The sequence below is a fragment of the Panicum virgatum genome, chromosome 5K (assembly GCF_016808335.1).
Source record: "Panicum virgatum strain AP13 chromosome 5K, P.virgatum_v5, whole genome shotgun sequence".
Lineage (NCBI taxonomy): Eukaryota > Viridiplantae > Streptophyta > Magnoliopsida > Poales > Poaceae > Panicum > Panicum virgatum.
This window is the reverse complement of record NC_053140.1, coordinates 3,349,466-3,366,369: the sequence shown is the minus strand read 5'-3', so window position 1 is coordinate 3,366,369 and position 16,904 is coordinate 3,349,466. Positions and strand designations below refer to the sequence as shown.

General features: G+C 49.8%; 1 protein-coding gene across 1 annotated transcript; it reads left to right on the top strand.

Annotated features, from left to right (window-relative positions):
* The first annotated feature begins 11,687 nt into the window (after positions 1-11,687).
* Positions 11,688-14,652, top strand: LOC120709425 (putative transcription factor bHLH041). Its single transcript, XM_039995057.1, has 5 exons — positions 11,688-12,064; positions 12,301-12,406; positions 12,544-13,221; positions 13,334-13,771; positions 14,308-14,652. The coding sequence occupies exons 1-5, from the start codon at positions 11,979-11,981 to the stop codon at positions 14,383-14,385; spliced, it is 1,386 nt and encodes a 461-aa protein (XP_039850991.1). The 5' UTR covers positions 11,688-11,978; the 3' UTR covers positions 14,386-14,652.
* The last annotated feature ends 2,252 nt before the right edge of the window (positions 14,653-16,904 follow it).

The following is a 16,904-nucleotide window of genomic DNA, read 5'->3' as shown; positions in this document are numbered from 1 at the left end:
ACGTCAAGACGTTGCCGCGTCCGCCCGCCCGCTGGTGAGGTCAGCCTAACAGCCACATCCCACTGCAAGAATTGCCGGCGCTGTGATAATACAAGTGCCACGAAAAATGCCAACTACTTGCTCTAGAAAAATTGCGATGCGAGCGGGGCACTCGACGAAGGGAATATCTGGGGCTGATTATATATTACCTATTGCTTCCCTTCCCAATCGAGCATGGCACGCAGGGCGAGTACGTCTGCTGGTTACTAGCACGTTCCAGCCACAGGCTGAGGGAGCATGTGATTAGTTGTGTTTGATTTGATGATTGTTTTTACTGAAACAAAGATTTGATAAAAAAAAACCAATATGCGTGGTGTTCACGTGACAGTAGGTTAAAACTATGCATACGGTTATTAAATGTTTCGTGGTTGAGCCTCGGCATGTGGACCCCATCTCCCATGCTTCTAGAAAATCATATCCTTGCGTGGTTTCATAGGAACGGAGAGCTTAACACCAAGATTTAAATTTGAATTATTAGTGATGAAAAGACATGGCTTCTAGATGGAGATAACATGATACAGAGCTGATGGTTCACACTTCACGAGATGGCTCATACTCATGTCTTGGTCATGGCCAGCTCATACACATCTGTATCCTAAATTAATCTGGTGGCGCACGAGAGGGCCCACCTGCCATGATCATGAGTTCCACGAGAGGCATACCATATGCAGCCATGCACGTATATATATACTCCGGCGGCTCTCAGTGGCGTATATATAACTAGAATTTCAGTCTAGGGTAGTCCAACTTAATATAAAATTTTAATAATAATACTTATATAAATAAAGAGCTTATCAATACCGACAGTCTAAAATAAACAATTTTCAAAATTTGCTTACTGTTGTTGTAGTGGACACCACCACAATTGATCAAGCGTGCGTACAGTACAGATAGGCGTCGTGGCTCGCGAGCCTCCGGTAGTCCCTGGTATGGCACCACTATGCTGGCCGCTAGCAAGGCCTAGCTAGCTGCCTTGTACAGTTGTCTGCTGCTGCGCTGCTCTCGCTCAACGACTCGGCTGGGGCCTCCGATGCTCCATGCTCCGATTTCAGTCAGTGCCACGCGGTTGCCTCAAGGAAAAACTGAATGCAGAACATCGCCACAACGAAAGGAGGCAACGAACACCAGATGCGGTGTCTTCTTTCTTTTTTTTGAGGAATCAATTGATGTGAAAAGGCTAAATAGTAGGGGTAATGTGCCTTTGGCTGGATTCCTAGCTAGGGTTGTCCATGGCCCACCCGGACACCCTACAGCTCCGCTCCTGGCGGCTCGCTGCTTGATCAGTTGACCCTGTACACCTTGCATGACATGCACATGGCACATGCTATACCATTTTCATGAGTTCCACGAGAGGCATACCACACGTTACTCAAGCGAGTTAGCGCAGAGCTATCCCAACAAACCATGCTGCTGCTTGTCAAGGAGCCTAGGCGGACTACTCTTCCAGATGAAGTCTGATTAGTTTCAAACGTGTATCCAAGCTAGTTGGCCCACCTGTTACTGAATATCTATCTATCTTTCTATACTATAAAGAACGAAAATAATTGAAATTAATATGTAAGCAAAACACCCCGTACCCCTCACCACAATCTCACTTGTCAGATCCTGATCCAAGGTGTGAGTACCGTCCAATTTGCACTCGGTTTAGGTGAAAATTATTGATTAATCCATTAAGATAAGAGTTAACACGTGTCCGTCTCTCGACACACCACGTGTTAATCTACATCTTAGAGGCACTTAATCAACACAATTCATCTAAAACGATCGCAAATCCGGTAGTCCCGGTTTGTGCTCCAACATACATCCAGAATCCAGTATATGCACATACCGTTTACAATCAGGTACATCGCCACAGAACCACAAAGAGCAGTTTTATATTAACAAAGTTCATTACAGGTTCGATATATGAGGGTTCAAACTATCTTCCATTACAAGCCTTGGGCTCACAAAGGCCATATTAAACAGAACTTAGAATTTATTATATTTACATGCTCTCACGAAGCTCGATTACGATAAAGACTTACTAAAGTAATGATGTCTTGCTCAAGGACATCATTACAGCCACCATGACCTACTCCTCCCCCGCGTTTGGATCAGCGGGGTAGAAGTGACCGAACACCACTTCCGGTTCACCTGCAACTAGATTTAGAAAGCAACCTGAGTACAAAAGGTACTCGCAAGACTTACGCGATTAAAATAAGCAAGAATTATGCAAAGGCTCAATTGAAAGCTTTAGGGTTATGTAATTATTGCATAGCAAGAGCTCTCTAAACTATCACCTAGCAAGATTAATTATTTTTGCCCAAACCCCAAAAGTTTTAGTTGATTAAGAGCATAATATATGAATGATCATAAAGGTAACAACAACTATTTTCAGCACAACCGGATTTCTACGAAGAGTTCATAGGATAATGAGCTTGCTCATAACCGAGAGCGCGGCAATTCGAATTGATTAAAATCTTGCAAGGGTGTACTACTTTACCCACACGACGTGAGGACCATGCGGCTCACCCAACCGATCACGTCGAGCAAGGGGGTACTTCCGTCAACCGTTCCCAACAAGGCTCGATCATTGAACTTCACACCTAGCTTACGCGTGGAGAACTTAGTTCCACCAGAGATGCCTCTAAACTTTCCTACTCACAAACACCCCTAAGCCTCCCTGCATAGCCCTTGGCCACGTATCTAGGACTACACATTAATGATCAAGTCAAAGAAGGTAATTGGCTCATCCGTACCATTTATTTGGATGTGGTAGCACGGAAAATTGCTCAAAACCAACGTCATCCACGGATGGTCCTCAAACGATCCAAGCGGACTATGCCCATGAGACTCCATTCTCTAGGCCCTACCATTCCGCTCGAATCTTGGTACTACCAAACCCTTACAACCAAGCCGAACCAGTGCAACAAGGATAACCGGCAAGTGTGATACTCCAAAACATCTTTCCTAGCAACCGATATAAGTATTCTAAGCAGGGCTAAGCATCTAGTCAAATTAAGTAGTTCATTGACTAACAAGTGACAAGGACACGGATAACAATTCAAGGAAGGGTAATGCAAGAGAGTAGGTACCAAAATGCAATACATACATACTATATAACCCAATAATACCCGAGTGAGATAACTAAACTAAATCAGATTAAATAGGTGCAAGGACATATGCTTAGCTGCTTGCTTTGGTTAACTTCGGGCTCGACCACGAATGGGACTCCGGGCTCGGGCTCAACGGACTCGACGGGCTCCATGGGTTCGACCTCCGACGGTTCGGTCACTATAATGCATGAATGCAATGCAAGAATTAAGAAATGAACTTACACAACAAGCATAAATCTCATTTTAAATTGAGCATGCAGAGGACATCACCAGGAACTCATGAAAATTAGTTTTGCAGTAAAAGCATTTCCTATAACTAATCATAAATAGATCAATTTTCAGCCACTCTAAACAAGTAAATCAGAAAAGTCATGACAACAAAACTAAACAAATCCAACAAAATTATCATAGATACTAGTCATGAAAACAAAGCTAACAAAACTAGTTTCTCCATTTTATCACTTTCCAGCAAAAAGTTCTACCTTAAAAAATTTTCGGACAGAACAAAAGGAAACACACTAAAACTTTAACAAACAGCAAATAAACATATGTTAAAGTTACACCATTGGAAACTATACTTCACACGGAGTCTAACAAAATTTGGTTTGGAATTTTTAGAGCAATACACAAATAAATAAGTATTTTAATCACTTTTTCAAGATAAAACCATAGATAAATCTACAACAAAGTAACATGCAAAATAATATTTTTCTTGAGTAGATCTAAGCTATAGGAATCCAACAAAATAAGTTTCATATTTTTCTGAGCTATACACCAATTTCTATGGATTTTGAAAAAATGATGCTAAAATAAACATGCTTGAAAACGCTAAGCGCACCCAGCAGAGCCGGCCCAGACGCTGACAGGCGGGCCCCACTGGGCAGGTGCCCCACCCAGGCTGGGTCAAGGCAAGGCCGGGCCTTGACCGCGGCGCGGGCGCTGCGACGGCAGCGGCGGCGAAAGGCGGCGAAAGGCGGCGCCGGCGAGGCGGGGCCGGAGAGGGGCTGGGGGCGCGCACGGCGTGTTTTAGGGTGAGGCAAAGCTCACCCCACAAGCGGACGGCGAGGAGAAGTGACGGGAGGTCGCGTGACGGCAGCGGGCGGCGGCGGGCGGAGGGCGGCGCCGGCGGCCCTGTACGGCGAGGGAAGGGGCCGGGTGAGCACCCAAATCGATTAAGGAGAAGGGTGAGAAGCTCCCCATGCGAGGAATCGAGGAGGGGTTCACCGGAGACGACGAATCGCGGCTGGCAGCGGAGCTTCTCGCGGCGGCGTCAATGGAGGTCCCCGGGTACGGGGTCAATTCCGGCCGGGGTTGGGCTCAATCTAGTCCGGTGAGGGGCAGGGGAGACAGAGGGCGAGGTGAGGAGGCCGTGGGCGAGCGGAATCGAGGAGCGGTGGCCGAGGTTGGTCGAGGCGCCAGCGGCGGGGCAGCTCTGCTCGGGTCGTGCGCGAGGAAGAAGATGAAGAGATGGGGAACGCGGCCACATGGAGGATAAGGTCGACGGCGAGGTCGCGGATAAGGGCGTGCACAACGCGGGGAACGACGATGGCCGACGCGTGGAACGAGGTTGGACGCCGGCGAAGCTGACACGCGGCACGCCGCGATGCGCGCGCCAGCGCTCGGCGCGCTCCACGTTTTGGGGTCGTGACACATGGTCTGAAGGTGCAGACCCATGATTTTTTATGATCCAAAATGATTCCGCCGAATCTCAAAATTGATGCCATGTACCGTGGGGACGATTTGTTATTGGGCCCTGATGGGCCTAAAGAGATGGACGAGGACGAATTGCTGGATGCACCGGTCTGTGCTCTTTTTTTTCTTCAGAAACAATGAAACAGTGCCATTCTTCCGTTTTTCTCCTTCAGATTCATTAACAGTGTCATTCATTCGTTTTTTGAGTGTTTTGTTTCTGATTAAACTTTGCACACTCTTTTCGCAAAAAAAAATTTTGCACACTCAATTCATGGCTTCAGGCAGCAAGGTATTTTCCTACCGACGTATACTAAACTTTGAATTCTGTATACAGGAAAAAAAATGATGCTAATGCTTGCGTACGTACACCTAACACGTGGTGCGCCATGTCAAATTGTCAATACGGACACGAGAGCAGCTCTGGAGCTACCTACCGCAGCTTAGCCAGGCCCAGGGTCCAGTCCAGGGAAAGTCCGGCGAACTGCTCGCGCCGGCGGCGGCGGCACTGCAACACTCCAGTTCCGTGCTCTGCATTCTTCTTTTACGGCGGCTGGTCGGGGGAACGACGGAGGATCGAGCTAGGAGTTCGAATTTGGTGGGACTCCGGCCGGATGAGAGCTCTGCACGTGTTTCAGCACGCCACACTGTACGAAACGGCTGACAACTTGACATCCCAGTGCCAGAAACTGATAATAAAACTGCTTCTCTAGAACCAGAGGGGGGGGGCACTGGACAGCAGGTCCCACTGCATGCAACTATGCAAGTGGTACGCCACACTAGCACGAGTACCTGCACTGCACTAGAAAATTTGCGAGCGGGCGGGGCCACTCGAGGAAGGAAATATTCGGGGCGGATTTGCTTGTTTAATTAACTTCGTAATCGATGCCACCATTGGCCAGGAGGCCCAGCGCATGCAAAACGAGTGGTCCGTTTAATTGCAACTAGGCCACGTGGAAACGCCCCGATCTTCCCGCATGAGCCAACCACGTGGGAACGTAGCACGATATTTTTTTTTAATTTTTTGCCAGCATCTGGTGAGCTTGGCTGGGAAGCGCTGGCTACATGATCTCGCCGGCCTAGGACCCGGGCATCTAATCAGATCACCAGCATTTTGCATCCGTCGGATCTGGTTAAGCTGGATTCACCTGGATTCACCCAACTAATTGCGCCCTTAAATTAAACGGAACCAAAATTATTGGCTGTTTATTAATACTAGTGGAGATGTACGTGTTATAGGCATTTCCCTTCAATCAAGCAATGATATCATTTATTTTTCTTTATTCTTCTTCCATAAAACAATGATGTCAATTATTATCCTCCCAAAATAAACAATGACAAGAATTATAGATGAATGCATGACGTCACTTATTTTTCTTCCAAAAATGATATAAGATTTCTATACCTTGTAATGTACGGCCCCACCACTAAAGTCATCAGTGTAAACAGTCAATCTGTCACCAAAATCTGGCTTCACCGGCTTCTCCTCACACCTTAAGTTCTAAAAAATTCTTAGAATTACCACGGTACGATAAGAAGCTTTTTTGGTAAATATTTTAAAAAAATAGTTTCAACTCCATAAAAAATAATATAAATATTGTCGGGAAATATTTCTATACTTCGTAAGTCCAATCTCAATGGGAGTGTTATGAGAGTGTCATAAACATTAAATTTGCTGACATGGCAAAAGAGAGAGAATTGAGAGTGTCATGGGATGTGAGTAGAGTGTCATCCCGGCTCGGTTACTTAGTTCGTAGTTTTGGTAACTGTGTGATGACAATCTCCACTGAGACTAGTCTAATATACAGCCCCACCACAAAAGCCACCTGTGTAAACAGTCGATCTGTCACCAAACCCTGGCTTCACCGACTTCTCCTCACCCTTTACGTTGTAAAAAGTATTCTTAGAATTACCACGTTACCATTAAGGAGCTGTGTTGGGAAGTATTTTCACTCCATAAAAATGTGCTTTCACCATTGAAGCCAAAGCTAAAGCAAAATTTAGAAGGAGACGAGGCCCAACCAAACAAGCTGTCACTCTATAATTTAAGGAATATGTTAACAACCAAAAAGAAATTATTGGCATAGCCACGAATAAGCACAATTTAATAGCTACCATTGAGAAGAAAACTATACATTGGCAGCTGCATTAGTAAATTTGTAGATTCCGTACACGATACGTGATGGGGAAAGATACAACAGCCATAAGACAATATAGGTATATATATGTTTTTTTTGGACAACTTTCTGGCTTGAAATTTGTTCTTTTTACATCTCACAGACAAAGTCGAGTGTGGATAAAATATTTTACAAAGTTGTGTAACATCACATCATCTACTTGTGTGATTTTTTTGGTGAATTTATACGACTTTTTTTAACGAAGTTATGGTTTTCACGAAGTTATGGTTTGCACTAGATATGTTCTCATATATGTATGTATAAAATTTTAAAAATTAAAGATTAATATAAGAATAAAGAAAAAAACTATTTTCCGCGCTATTTGCGCGGCCAGCCTGCCAGTTTTTCAATACAATCCTAACGCCTCCGGCGTTGACCGTTCGTCTGTCGTGGCATGCTGTCGCTGTCATGGGTGGCCTGAGAATAATATACTAGTAGTAGATAGTAGTACTTCACTGGTGCTGTCGCCATAAAGACGCAGCAACAACAACTACTACTTACAACTTGCAGCGGCCGAGACGACGCCACGGATGGGCAGCAGGAACCAGCAAGGAACTTTCTCCGCGCGCGCGCGCCGGGCGCTGGACTGATGACAGGGACCAGTTGACCGGAGGAGTGCGCTAGCCGTGGCGGCCATCCAGGGGCAGAGGCGCATCTGCATCTGCTGCCATGCCATGGCATGCCATCCAGCGGATGGTTACTGTAGTATTACTGTTATAAATTATAGATTAAGTAGGCTCATTTAGTTATTGTAGCATCACTGTTGCAAATTATGGATTAAGTAGGCTCATTAGATTCGTCTCGTGATTTACAGTCCAACCATGTAAAAAATTTTGTAAATAGACTTTATTTAGTACTTCAAATTATGGCCCTCCCTCTTCTCCACATTAAAAATTGTGGCCTAAATACACTTTGTGGTGTATGTGTGACCGTAGATGCACACTTTTGACAAGTTCATGCATTTATTCATGTGTTGTACAATTTGTTGGACTAAAGTGATACAGCCGCATAAGTTATTATATGACGAGTGCAATTTACTCTTCTTAAAACTACATCTGTGCACAAAACCATGAACAGTCTCAAAGAATTGAATCAAAACTATATCTCACAAGAAACAAAGAGCATCTCGATGGAGACGCACAACATATTTACCATGGATTTGTGCATTGGTTTCCATGTGGGGAAGAATTTGGGGGCGGCGCCGGAGAATCTGCATATCCGAGCCAATTTGGGGGAGGCGTCGGAAAAAGATGCATATCCGGGCCGGCGTGGGGAGGTGCCGCCGGAGAAGCTGCAGCCGGCGGAGGAGCTGCAACCGCCGGATTACAAGTGTCGTCGCCGCCGCTGCCGCCTGTCATCGTGCCGGCACCGCGGGCCTTCACCAAGCCACCACTGCGGCCCTTCTCGGTGCCGCCGCCACCACCCTTGACAGGGCCGCCCAGCGCACGACATCCGCCATGAAACGCTCCCTACTCTCAGTGCGCGTTTCGTTGGCGTTTCTTCGACTTGGAAACGTGCCCGACTCATTCCATGGGGATGAAACAGTTCCCATCTCTCTCCTATTAATTTTCTTGTCATGACAACATTTTTGCTGAGGTGTCCACTTAATTAATGACATGATATCCTCATGAAATCCCATTGAGACTGGCCTAAGGCATTCTGGATTGAGAGTGGACCCAATGATTTTAATTGTGAACCGTTTTCGGGTCTTTCCTATGGCTGGGCAAAATACCCGATACCCGAAACCCGAGCCCGAAAAAATCCGAGCCCGAGCCCGAAAAACCCGAGCCCGAAAAACCCGAACCCTAATTCGGGTTTCAAGCCACGGTACCCGAAATTATTACGGGTAATTCGGGTATTGGGCCACGGTACCCGAAATACCCGAACAAACCCGAACAAGAAACCAGCCCAAAATTATTATTCATTCGGCCCACTCATATTTTGAGCCCAGCCCACCAAACCCTTCCTCTTCTACTAACCCTAACCCTATCTATCCCCTCAGTCCCTCGCGCCTCCAGCCCCTCATGCCGCCGCCGTCCATCCATGGACTCCACGCCCAGTGCCCACCCCAGCCGCCGCGCCGGCCGCCCTGCCACCACCCCGGCCACCGCCACCGCGCCCAGTCCCCGCCCACACCCCGGCCGCCGCCGCCGCACCGATCCCCAGCCCCCACCCCGGCCGTCGCCGCCGCATCCACCCCCAACCCCCACCCCGGCCGCCGCCGCCGCATCCACCCCAGCCCCCACCCCAACCGCCGCCGCCGCATCCACCCCACCCCGAGCAGTTAGCGGCTCAGCGCCGACGCAGGCGCCGCCCCCGCCCCCGCCGGTCTCCTCGCCTCTCAACGCACGCCTGCACCATGGAGACGCTCTCGGCGTAGGCCCTGCTCCAGCCGCGGGGCGTGACCGTGCCGCCGCCCCCGCCGCCCCCGGCCGCCGGTCTTCGCATCACCACCTCGCCTCCCGACGCTCGCCATGGAGACGTACAAATTTCGGGTAGTTCGGGGGTAACCTGAACCCGAATTTCCGGGTACCCGAAATGTTGGGTTTTCATTATTTCAGGCAAATTTCGGGTTACAGATTTCAAAACCCGAAATTCTCGAAACCCGAAATACCCGACCCGAATGCCCACCCATAGTCTTTCCCATCATAAAGACATGCATGAAGCCATACAAGGGAGGTGCATGGGAAAGTTGTAACAGGCCATGGAAACAGCGGCGGGCCGGTACTGTAGCAGACCGGGCTGTAGCTCGCGTACTGTAGCCGAGTTGGGCCGGGCCTGATGTCGAGTACTGTAGTTCGCGCACTGTAGCACGTCGGGTTACTGTAGCATCGCACACACTGTTCACCGCGGGTATTGTCCCATACTGAAAACCGAGTGAGAGCCAGACCAATTTAAATACCGAGCCTCGAGTAGCATATTAATTCCGGATCGATTTTTTTTGCGCGAAGCGAGGACGAAAGCGCAAGAGGATTAATTAGCAGGTGTGGTTTACTCAATGTCTAGAGTAGATCTTAGCCGTTTTTCCGGGCCGGGTCGTTACAGTGGTATCAGAACCGACTCTCGCGGTTTCACGCCACATACGGGCAGAAGTGCGCGTGCATGAGCACGGGCACGTGGGGGCGCAGATGCGCGGGCATGAGCACGGGCGCGTGGGGCGCAGATGCCAAGGCATGTGGACGGGGTTGGTCTGGTACTCGACGTCCCGTCGAGTCCTAAGGGGGGATTGATTGTAAGTTTGTAACAGCCCATGGAAACAGCGCCGGGCCGGTACTGTAGCAGACGGGGGTACTGTAGCTCGCGTAGTGCAGCCGAATTGGGCCGGGGCTGATGCCGGGGTTACTGTAGCGTCGCAACACTGTTCACCCGGGGGCGGGCCTGATGTCGGGTTACTGTAGCGTCGCAAACACTGTTCACCCCGGGCCGGGCCTGATGTTGGGTTACTGTAGCGTCGCAACACTGTTCACCCGCGGGAATTGTCCCATATTAAAAACCGATTGAGAGCCATAACAATTTAAATACCGAGCCCCGGGAAGCATATTAATTCCGGATCGATTTTTTTTGCGCGAAGCGAGGACGAAAGCGCAAGAGAATTAATTAGCAGGTGTGGTTTACTCAATGTGTAGAGTAGATCTTAGCAGGTGTCGTTACAAAAGTGCATGCTACTTTAATAGCACATATTTAGTTATTTAAATAGAATTCCAATGCTTAATAATTAGAGGTAAAATAGTCTTTTCTATATAGCCATGATCCGTTTTAAAAACTCTAGAATGCCTTATATTTAGGGACGGAGGGCCGGAGTACTAGTACTACTACTCGCGGGAATCTCAGCCGTTCGTTGGTTCAGACAACTTTTTCCTGCGAGTAAAAATAATTAAGCAACATGTGGCATATCATGGCAAAAATGGCAATCCAGACCTTGGCGCCCGTCGTGCATTGAACTGAACGCATGCACCTTTAATTTCCAACATGGCAACGTGCATGTACGGCGTATGTTGCGTGTAAACAAAAAAGAAAAAGAGAAAAAGCTAGTTGAACGGACGAAGAATTGAAGCAGTTAGGAAAGAATTGGGATGCAGCTAGCTAGCGGTCGTGGAGAATTGGAGATGGATGCAACGGCGGCGGCCGTCCGGGAGTGGCAAGTTGATGGACCAGAGATGGACGAGACGACATGATTAGCAGAGGCGAGACCGAGCATGCGTGCGCCGATGGAGCACGCTCGGGCCAAGAGGGGGTGGAAAATCCCGGGCGCAGAAGCCAGAGCCCCAGACTCTCATCTCGTCGGGTAGTGGATCGGAAGATCGAACAAGAAGAAGAAGAAGAAGACGCTTGGTTCAAAAGCCAAGTAGTTAAGGTTCAGCTAGCTTTTCTCTCCTCTCCTCTCCTTTCCATTTTCCTTCCCGGCCGGCCGCAGCCGCACAGCCAAACCAAATTGACCGGAGACTCCATCCATCGATCCCTCCCCGGCCCGCGCCGGTCGCGCACCCTGACGTCCGGGCCTGCAGCACGTGCGTTCCGATCCCCCCGGCCCGGCCCGGCCGGCCAATACCAATCGTCTTGTTTATTTCTCCATGCCGCCTCCGAACATGGCTGTATCTTCCTGATAGCTATAGCCTGCTTGTAGCATCATCACCCTACCACACCACACCACTAACTACCTCTATATATACCTGCCCAATCCCGCTGCAGCTTTGCTCGCTCCAACCATCTCCATCCATCTAGCAGCTAGTTAGCTAACCACCTCTCACCTCTTCACTTCTCTGCTGCTCTCTCTGCATGCACGGTGCTGAGCATCGGCTCATCAGAACTTGATCGTCCCGGCCGGCCGGGCTAATAATCCAGCTAGCTAGGGTTCTTATCAATTATTAGGAGAAGAGGAACTGGCCGCAGGCTCGATCTTGCTGGCAAATTAAAGAACTAGCCGATCGATCGAGAGGCATCAGCATCAGCGAGAAGCCTTCTCGGTCGGTCGGTCGCCATGGATAGCAGCTGCAGCAGCTGGCTCCATGGCTACATCAACAACGCCGGCAACAACGGCTTCATGTGCGGATACGCTGCCGGCAGGTACTTGCTGCATGCTTAGAACGGGCTTCATGCATGTCATGTGGGCATCATCATGTCCATCATGATATGCTGGTTCATATGCATGGGTTTCATCCATCGGGTTGACCGTTGATCTCTTCCTTAGATTGTTCTTGCATGCTTTGACTGAGCTTGAGTGCTACCTCTGAACTTGCTTGCTGTTTTTTATTATCTGCAACATCATGCTGACCAATCGTCACTACTCTCTGCACGCACAGCTGCGCCCCTTCTGCCGGGCTGCAGTACAGGGAGGAGGAGGAGGAGGAGCAGCAGGAGCAGTTCCTCATCAACAGCTCGCACCAGATTCAGCACCACCTGAACCAGGCAAGTCTCCACTGACGAACCATGCAATCTTTCACACTGCAATTTCATCAGACGCGCGACGGCGTCCTTGATCGTCGATCAGCTAGCGCAGATTCGTACACGCATCATGGAGAGTAACATTCATCTCATGCGCGCAGATCAACATGCGCATGAACATGGACGACGACGAGGCGTCGGTCTACGACGTGCCTGCTTCCAGCGACGGCGGCGGAGTTTCCCCACCCATCGGCGTGCACAACCACCCGATCGGCGTCGACGGTGGCCATGGCCTCCTGATCGCCGGCAGCTTCCCGTCCTCGTCGGCCTCCTCCTCGCTCTCGCTGCCCTCCGCGTCGATCTCCTGCAGCCCCGAGAGCTCGGCGCACGTCCTCGCCACGCCGGGGAGCAGCCAGTACCTGGAGGTGTCCTCCCAGGTGCCGTTGCCGCCCGCGGTGCCCTACGACCACCACGGCCAGTACGCCAACCTCCACGTCCCGGCGGCGGCGGCGGCAATGGCGCCGGCCACCAAGACCAACACCGGTGCGTTCAAGCGCTACGCGCGGCACCTCGGCCCCAAGAGGCCGCCCAAGCCGGGCGCGTGCGGCCAGAGGATGTTCAAGACGGCCATGTCGGTTCTGTCCAAGATGCACGCGGCGGCGAGGTATAGCTCCCAGCAGCAGCAGCAGTACTACTACCAGCAGGCGGCGGCCGCCGAGGCGGCGGCGCCGGCGCTGTCGGTGAACCAGCTGCAGCACATGTTCTCCGAGCGCAAGCGGCGGGAGAAGCTCAACGACAGCTTCCAAGCCCTCAAGGCCGTCCTCCCCCCTGGCGCCAAGGTACTCCATGATTAATTTCTGATCGTGCATGATTGAGCTGCTAGCTAGCTTCTGACGAACACCGTACCGGACACATTTGTTTGCTCATCGTTTAGTTTGTTACGGCATGCAGAAGGACAAGACGTCGATACTGATCAGGGCAAGGGAGTACGTGCGATCTCTCGAGTCCAAGGTGGCCGAGCTCGAAGAGAAGAACAGGCTGCTCGAGTCTCGGCTGGTCCGCGGAGACGACAGCAGCGACGACGGCTCCGGCAAAGACGCCGCCGCCGAGGACTCCGGCAAGAATAAGGTGCATGTCGAGATAACCAGGGCGGCCAAGGAGGTGCGGGCGACGGCGGCTGAGCCGCCGCGTGAGCTCTGCACGCTGAAGATCGCGGTGAGCTCGCCGTGCAACATGACGGACGTGGCGGTTCGGACGCTGCAGTGCCTGAAAGAACAGATTGGCGATGGCGTAACCCTGGTGGCAATGAGCACGAGCGGGAGCGCCGCTGAAGCTTCGGAAGCCAACACCAACAACTCTCCACGAGCTGACCTGACGTTGCGGATCAAGGTATAAACAGCTATACCTATTGCTAATTATTAAGCACTATGATAAACCCTATGATATGATGCATGTTATGTTGGACAGATCATCATCATCATAAAATAATTGTGCTGAAGTTTGCCACTAATAAGATATACGGAGGCTGCTAGCCACCAGCTAGCTAATAAGTACATACTAGTTTTGGACATATATAGTAGCAGTGTGCAGGCGCCAAGTTAACCAATCAGGAAGGGTCAAAATAAGAAGAATCTTTCGTTGACTAAATGAAAACTAAGGGGCCGGCCCGTGCATGCGGATTCATCTCCAACGGGTCGGAGTAGTTCATGCAAATCCAGCAGATAATAATTAGTAAATTATTAAAACCTGAGAGCGACGCTAGGTAGCTGGCTAGCCTGTCGAATTATTAATTAAATAAAGTTATTTCTCCTGGCATTGTACTACTACTACTAATGGCGTGTGGGTCGTCGTCGTCGTTCTTTCGGGCCGATCGATCGATGTCGCTCTCTAATTCCTTCCATTGTTTGTTGATTGGTGTGTCGCAGTCGCCGCCGGGGTGGGAGGAGCAGCCGGTCAGGGACGCCGTGGCGAAGGTCGTCGCCGACGCGCTGACGCCGCCGTGATCAATAACAGCTAGTAGCAAGCAGCAACACAGCGAACGCCGCGCCGCCGTACCTACCAGCCCATGCACTTCCGCGAGGCTTCGTTCCTTACGCTCTCTGGCCATCGTCCGCTCGTGCGTGCGGACACTGCCCACTCCACAATCGAGCAAGAGGCGACCGCCGCTGATAACCGAGACGACCCGTTCTTCGGCGAGACACCAGCCGACCAATAGCTACGAGATCGAGGGGAGGTCATCGGTGGAGTGCTTGCGTCATCAACAACTCAATGCAATGCAAGATTATTATATAGCTGGTGTGTGGAGCATGCATGCGTGCTGGTGCTGCATACGAACAAGTGTCATCGGTCGATGGTGACGACGTACACGTACGTGATTACGCGATGCACAGTGCAGTGTAGTAGGCTACTAGCGCTGTAATAAGTAGAGTCGTCGTACTAACATGATGGTGTGGTTTGTGCTTATTGTCAACCTAGGAGCTTTCAACCGTTTGGACTTCAGATAGATTATATCAGAGGGGATCAGAGTGTGACGCGACATCTATGTGTTAACGACCAAAATTGGCAGCAACCTGTACCGACCGGTCTGACCGGTGCGCTCAAGCGGTCTGACCGATCGAAGCGTCTGTAGCCGGTCTGGCACGACTGACCGGTCTGATCGGTGGGTCTGGCCGGTTTGACCGGTCTAATCGGTGGGTCTGGCCGGTTTGACCGGTTCAAGTGGAATCCGAGTACAACTAGGGTTTTTAATAGATTTAGATCTTGTAATAAGATTTCTTACGGGATAAATCCATCACACCCTATAAATACGCTCCTGCGTGCGGCGCGAGCGCACACACTGCACACCCCTCCGATCGAGCAAGAGGCGACCGCCGCTAATAACCGAGACTTGTTCTTCGGCGAGACACCAGCCGGCCAATAGCTGGGAGATCGAGGGGGAGGTCATCGGTGGAGAGCTTGCGTCATCAACAACTCAATGCAATGCAAGATTTATTATTATAATATAGGTGGTGTCGAGCATGCATGCGTGCTGCATACGAAGAAGTGTCATCGGTCGATGGTTACGACGTACACGTACGTGATTACGCGATGCACAGTGCAGAGTAGTAGGCTATTAGCGCTGTAACAAGCAGAGTCCTACTAACATGATGATGTGGTTTGTGCTTATTGTCAACCTAGGAGCTTTCAACCGTTTGGACTTCAGATAGATTATATGAGAGGGGATCGAGATCAGAGTGTGACGCGGCATGTATGTACTTTTACTAATTTCTTATTCGGTAACCTTCTTACTAGCTAGCCGCAGTGCAAGCTAGCAAATGAGCAGGTCGTCCATGCAATTAAGCAAAGTCTACAAAAAAGTTCTACAAAAATTCTATGCTCGCGCAGTCGCGCTCCAATTCGTTGATTCCGAATTGCCAACCAAAGGGCTCACACCATTGATTCGGAATTGCCGCTGTTGTCGTATTGGTCGAGGGTCACTCTGGGCGGATGCTTTGTCGCCGTGATTGGTTGGATGGGTGGTTGATTTGCCACCTTTGTTTGTTGTAGATCTTACACCCTTGATATTGTCGTATCCTTTAGCAGGTTCAGTTTTGTGGTCGTGACTGATTTGTAGGTTCGGGTGAGTCTCTTCCCCGTCGTTCTTGCTACTATTCTTTTTTGTTACTGGGGTCGCCTGCCACTTGTTTGGTGGTTTGTATCCGCCTTAACAGTCTCTATCTATTAAAGTTTGTAATGGTCGTATTGCTTTCTTCTTAATGAAATAATACGGGCTTGTTTGGATTGCACCCTGAGAAAGCGCCCTGTGCCAGGCAACTCATCCAGGCCATCAATTTTGTGCGCCTGGGGCCAGGATGGCTGCCTGGCAGCAACTGCCTGGGTGAGGCCTTCAACCAAACAAGCCCTACGTGCTCAGTCATGTTCGCGAAAAAAGGGCACACACGGTGGGTGCATTGTATGTTACATGGTTTGCCGTACGTCCATGCATGTCACCACCATGTTATTAGTAGAACTTAATTTGTAAACATATTTTTTATAGCTCAGCAAGTAGCATTTACTGCTCACAAGAAGATATATAGGAGGACGTGTCCTTTTAGTTAGGAGGAAAAGGGGATGTTCTCTCCATCTTGTCGCGCATTGTATTATGACAGAAACATGCTTGAAAACGAAGAGGCTGACCGCCGGCCGCCACAATCGCCGGACCGTTGCCGCCGTAAGCAAGTACAATGACGGATGGCGATTCCCGCTGACAAGAGTGCCCTCGCTATCAGATCATCTCTGCCCACCAGTACAAGGACTGTCACCCCCGCTACCAGCCTACCACCGGTCAACAGCGCCACCTGCGCGTGTGTCCACACACACTCAAGAAGAGTATACACCTAATCAGTTACTAAACAAATTTTTAGTAATGACTACTGCGCGTGATTACTGAATATTATTTTACTAAATCACAACTCAGTTTATAATTTTTTATCAGTTCAGCTAGTGATTTAACTACTGGGTGCAGAATAACTGCTACACCTAA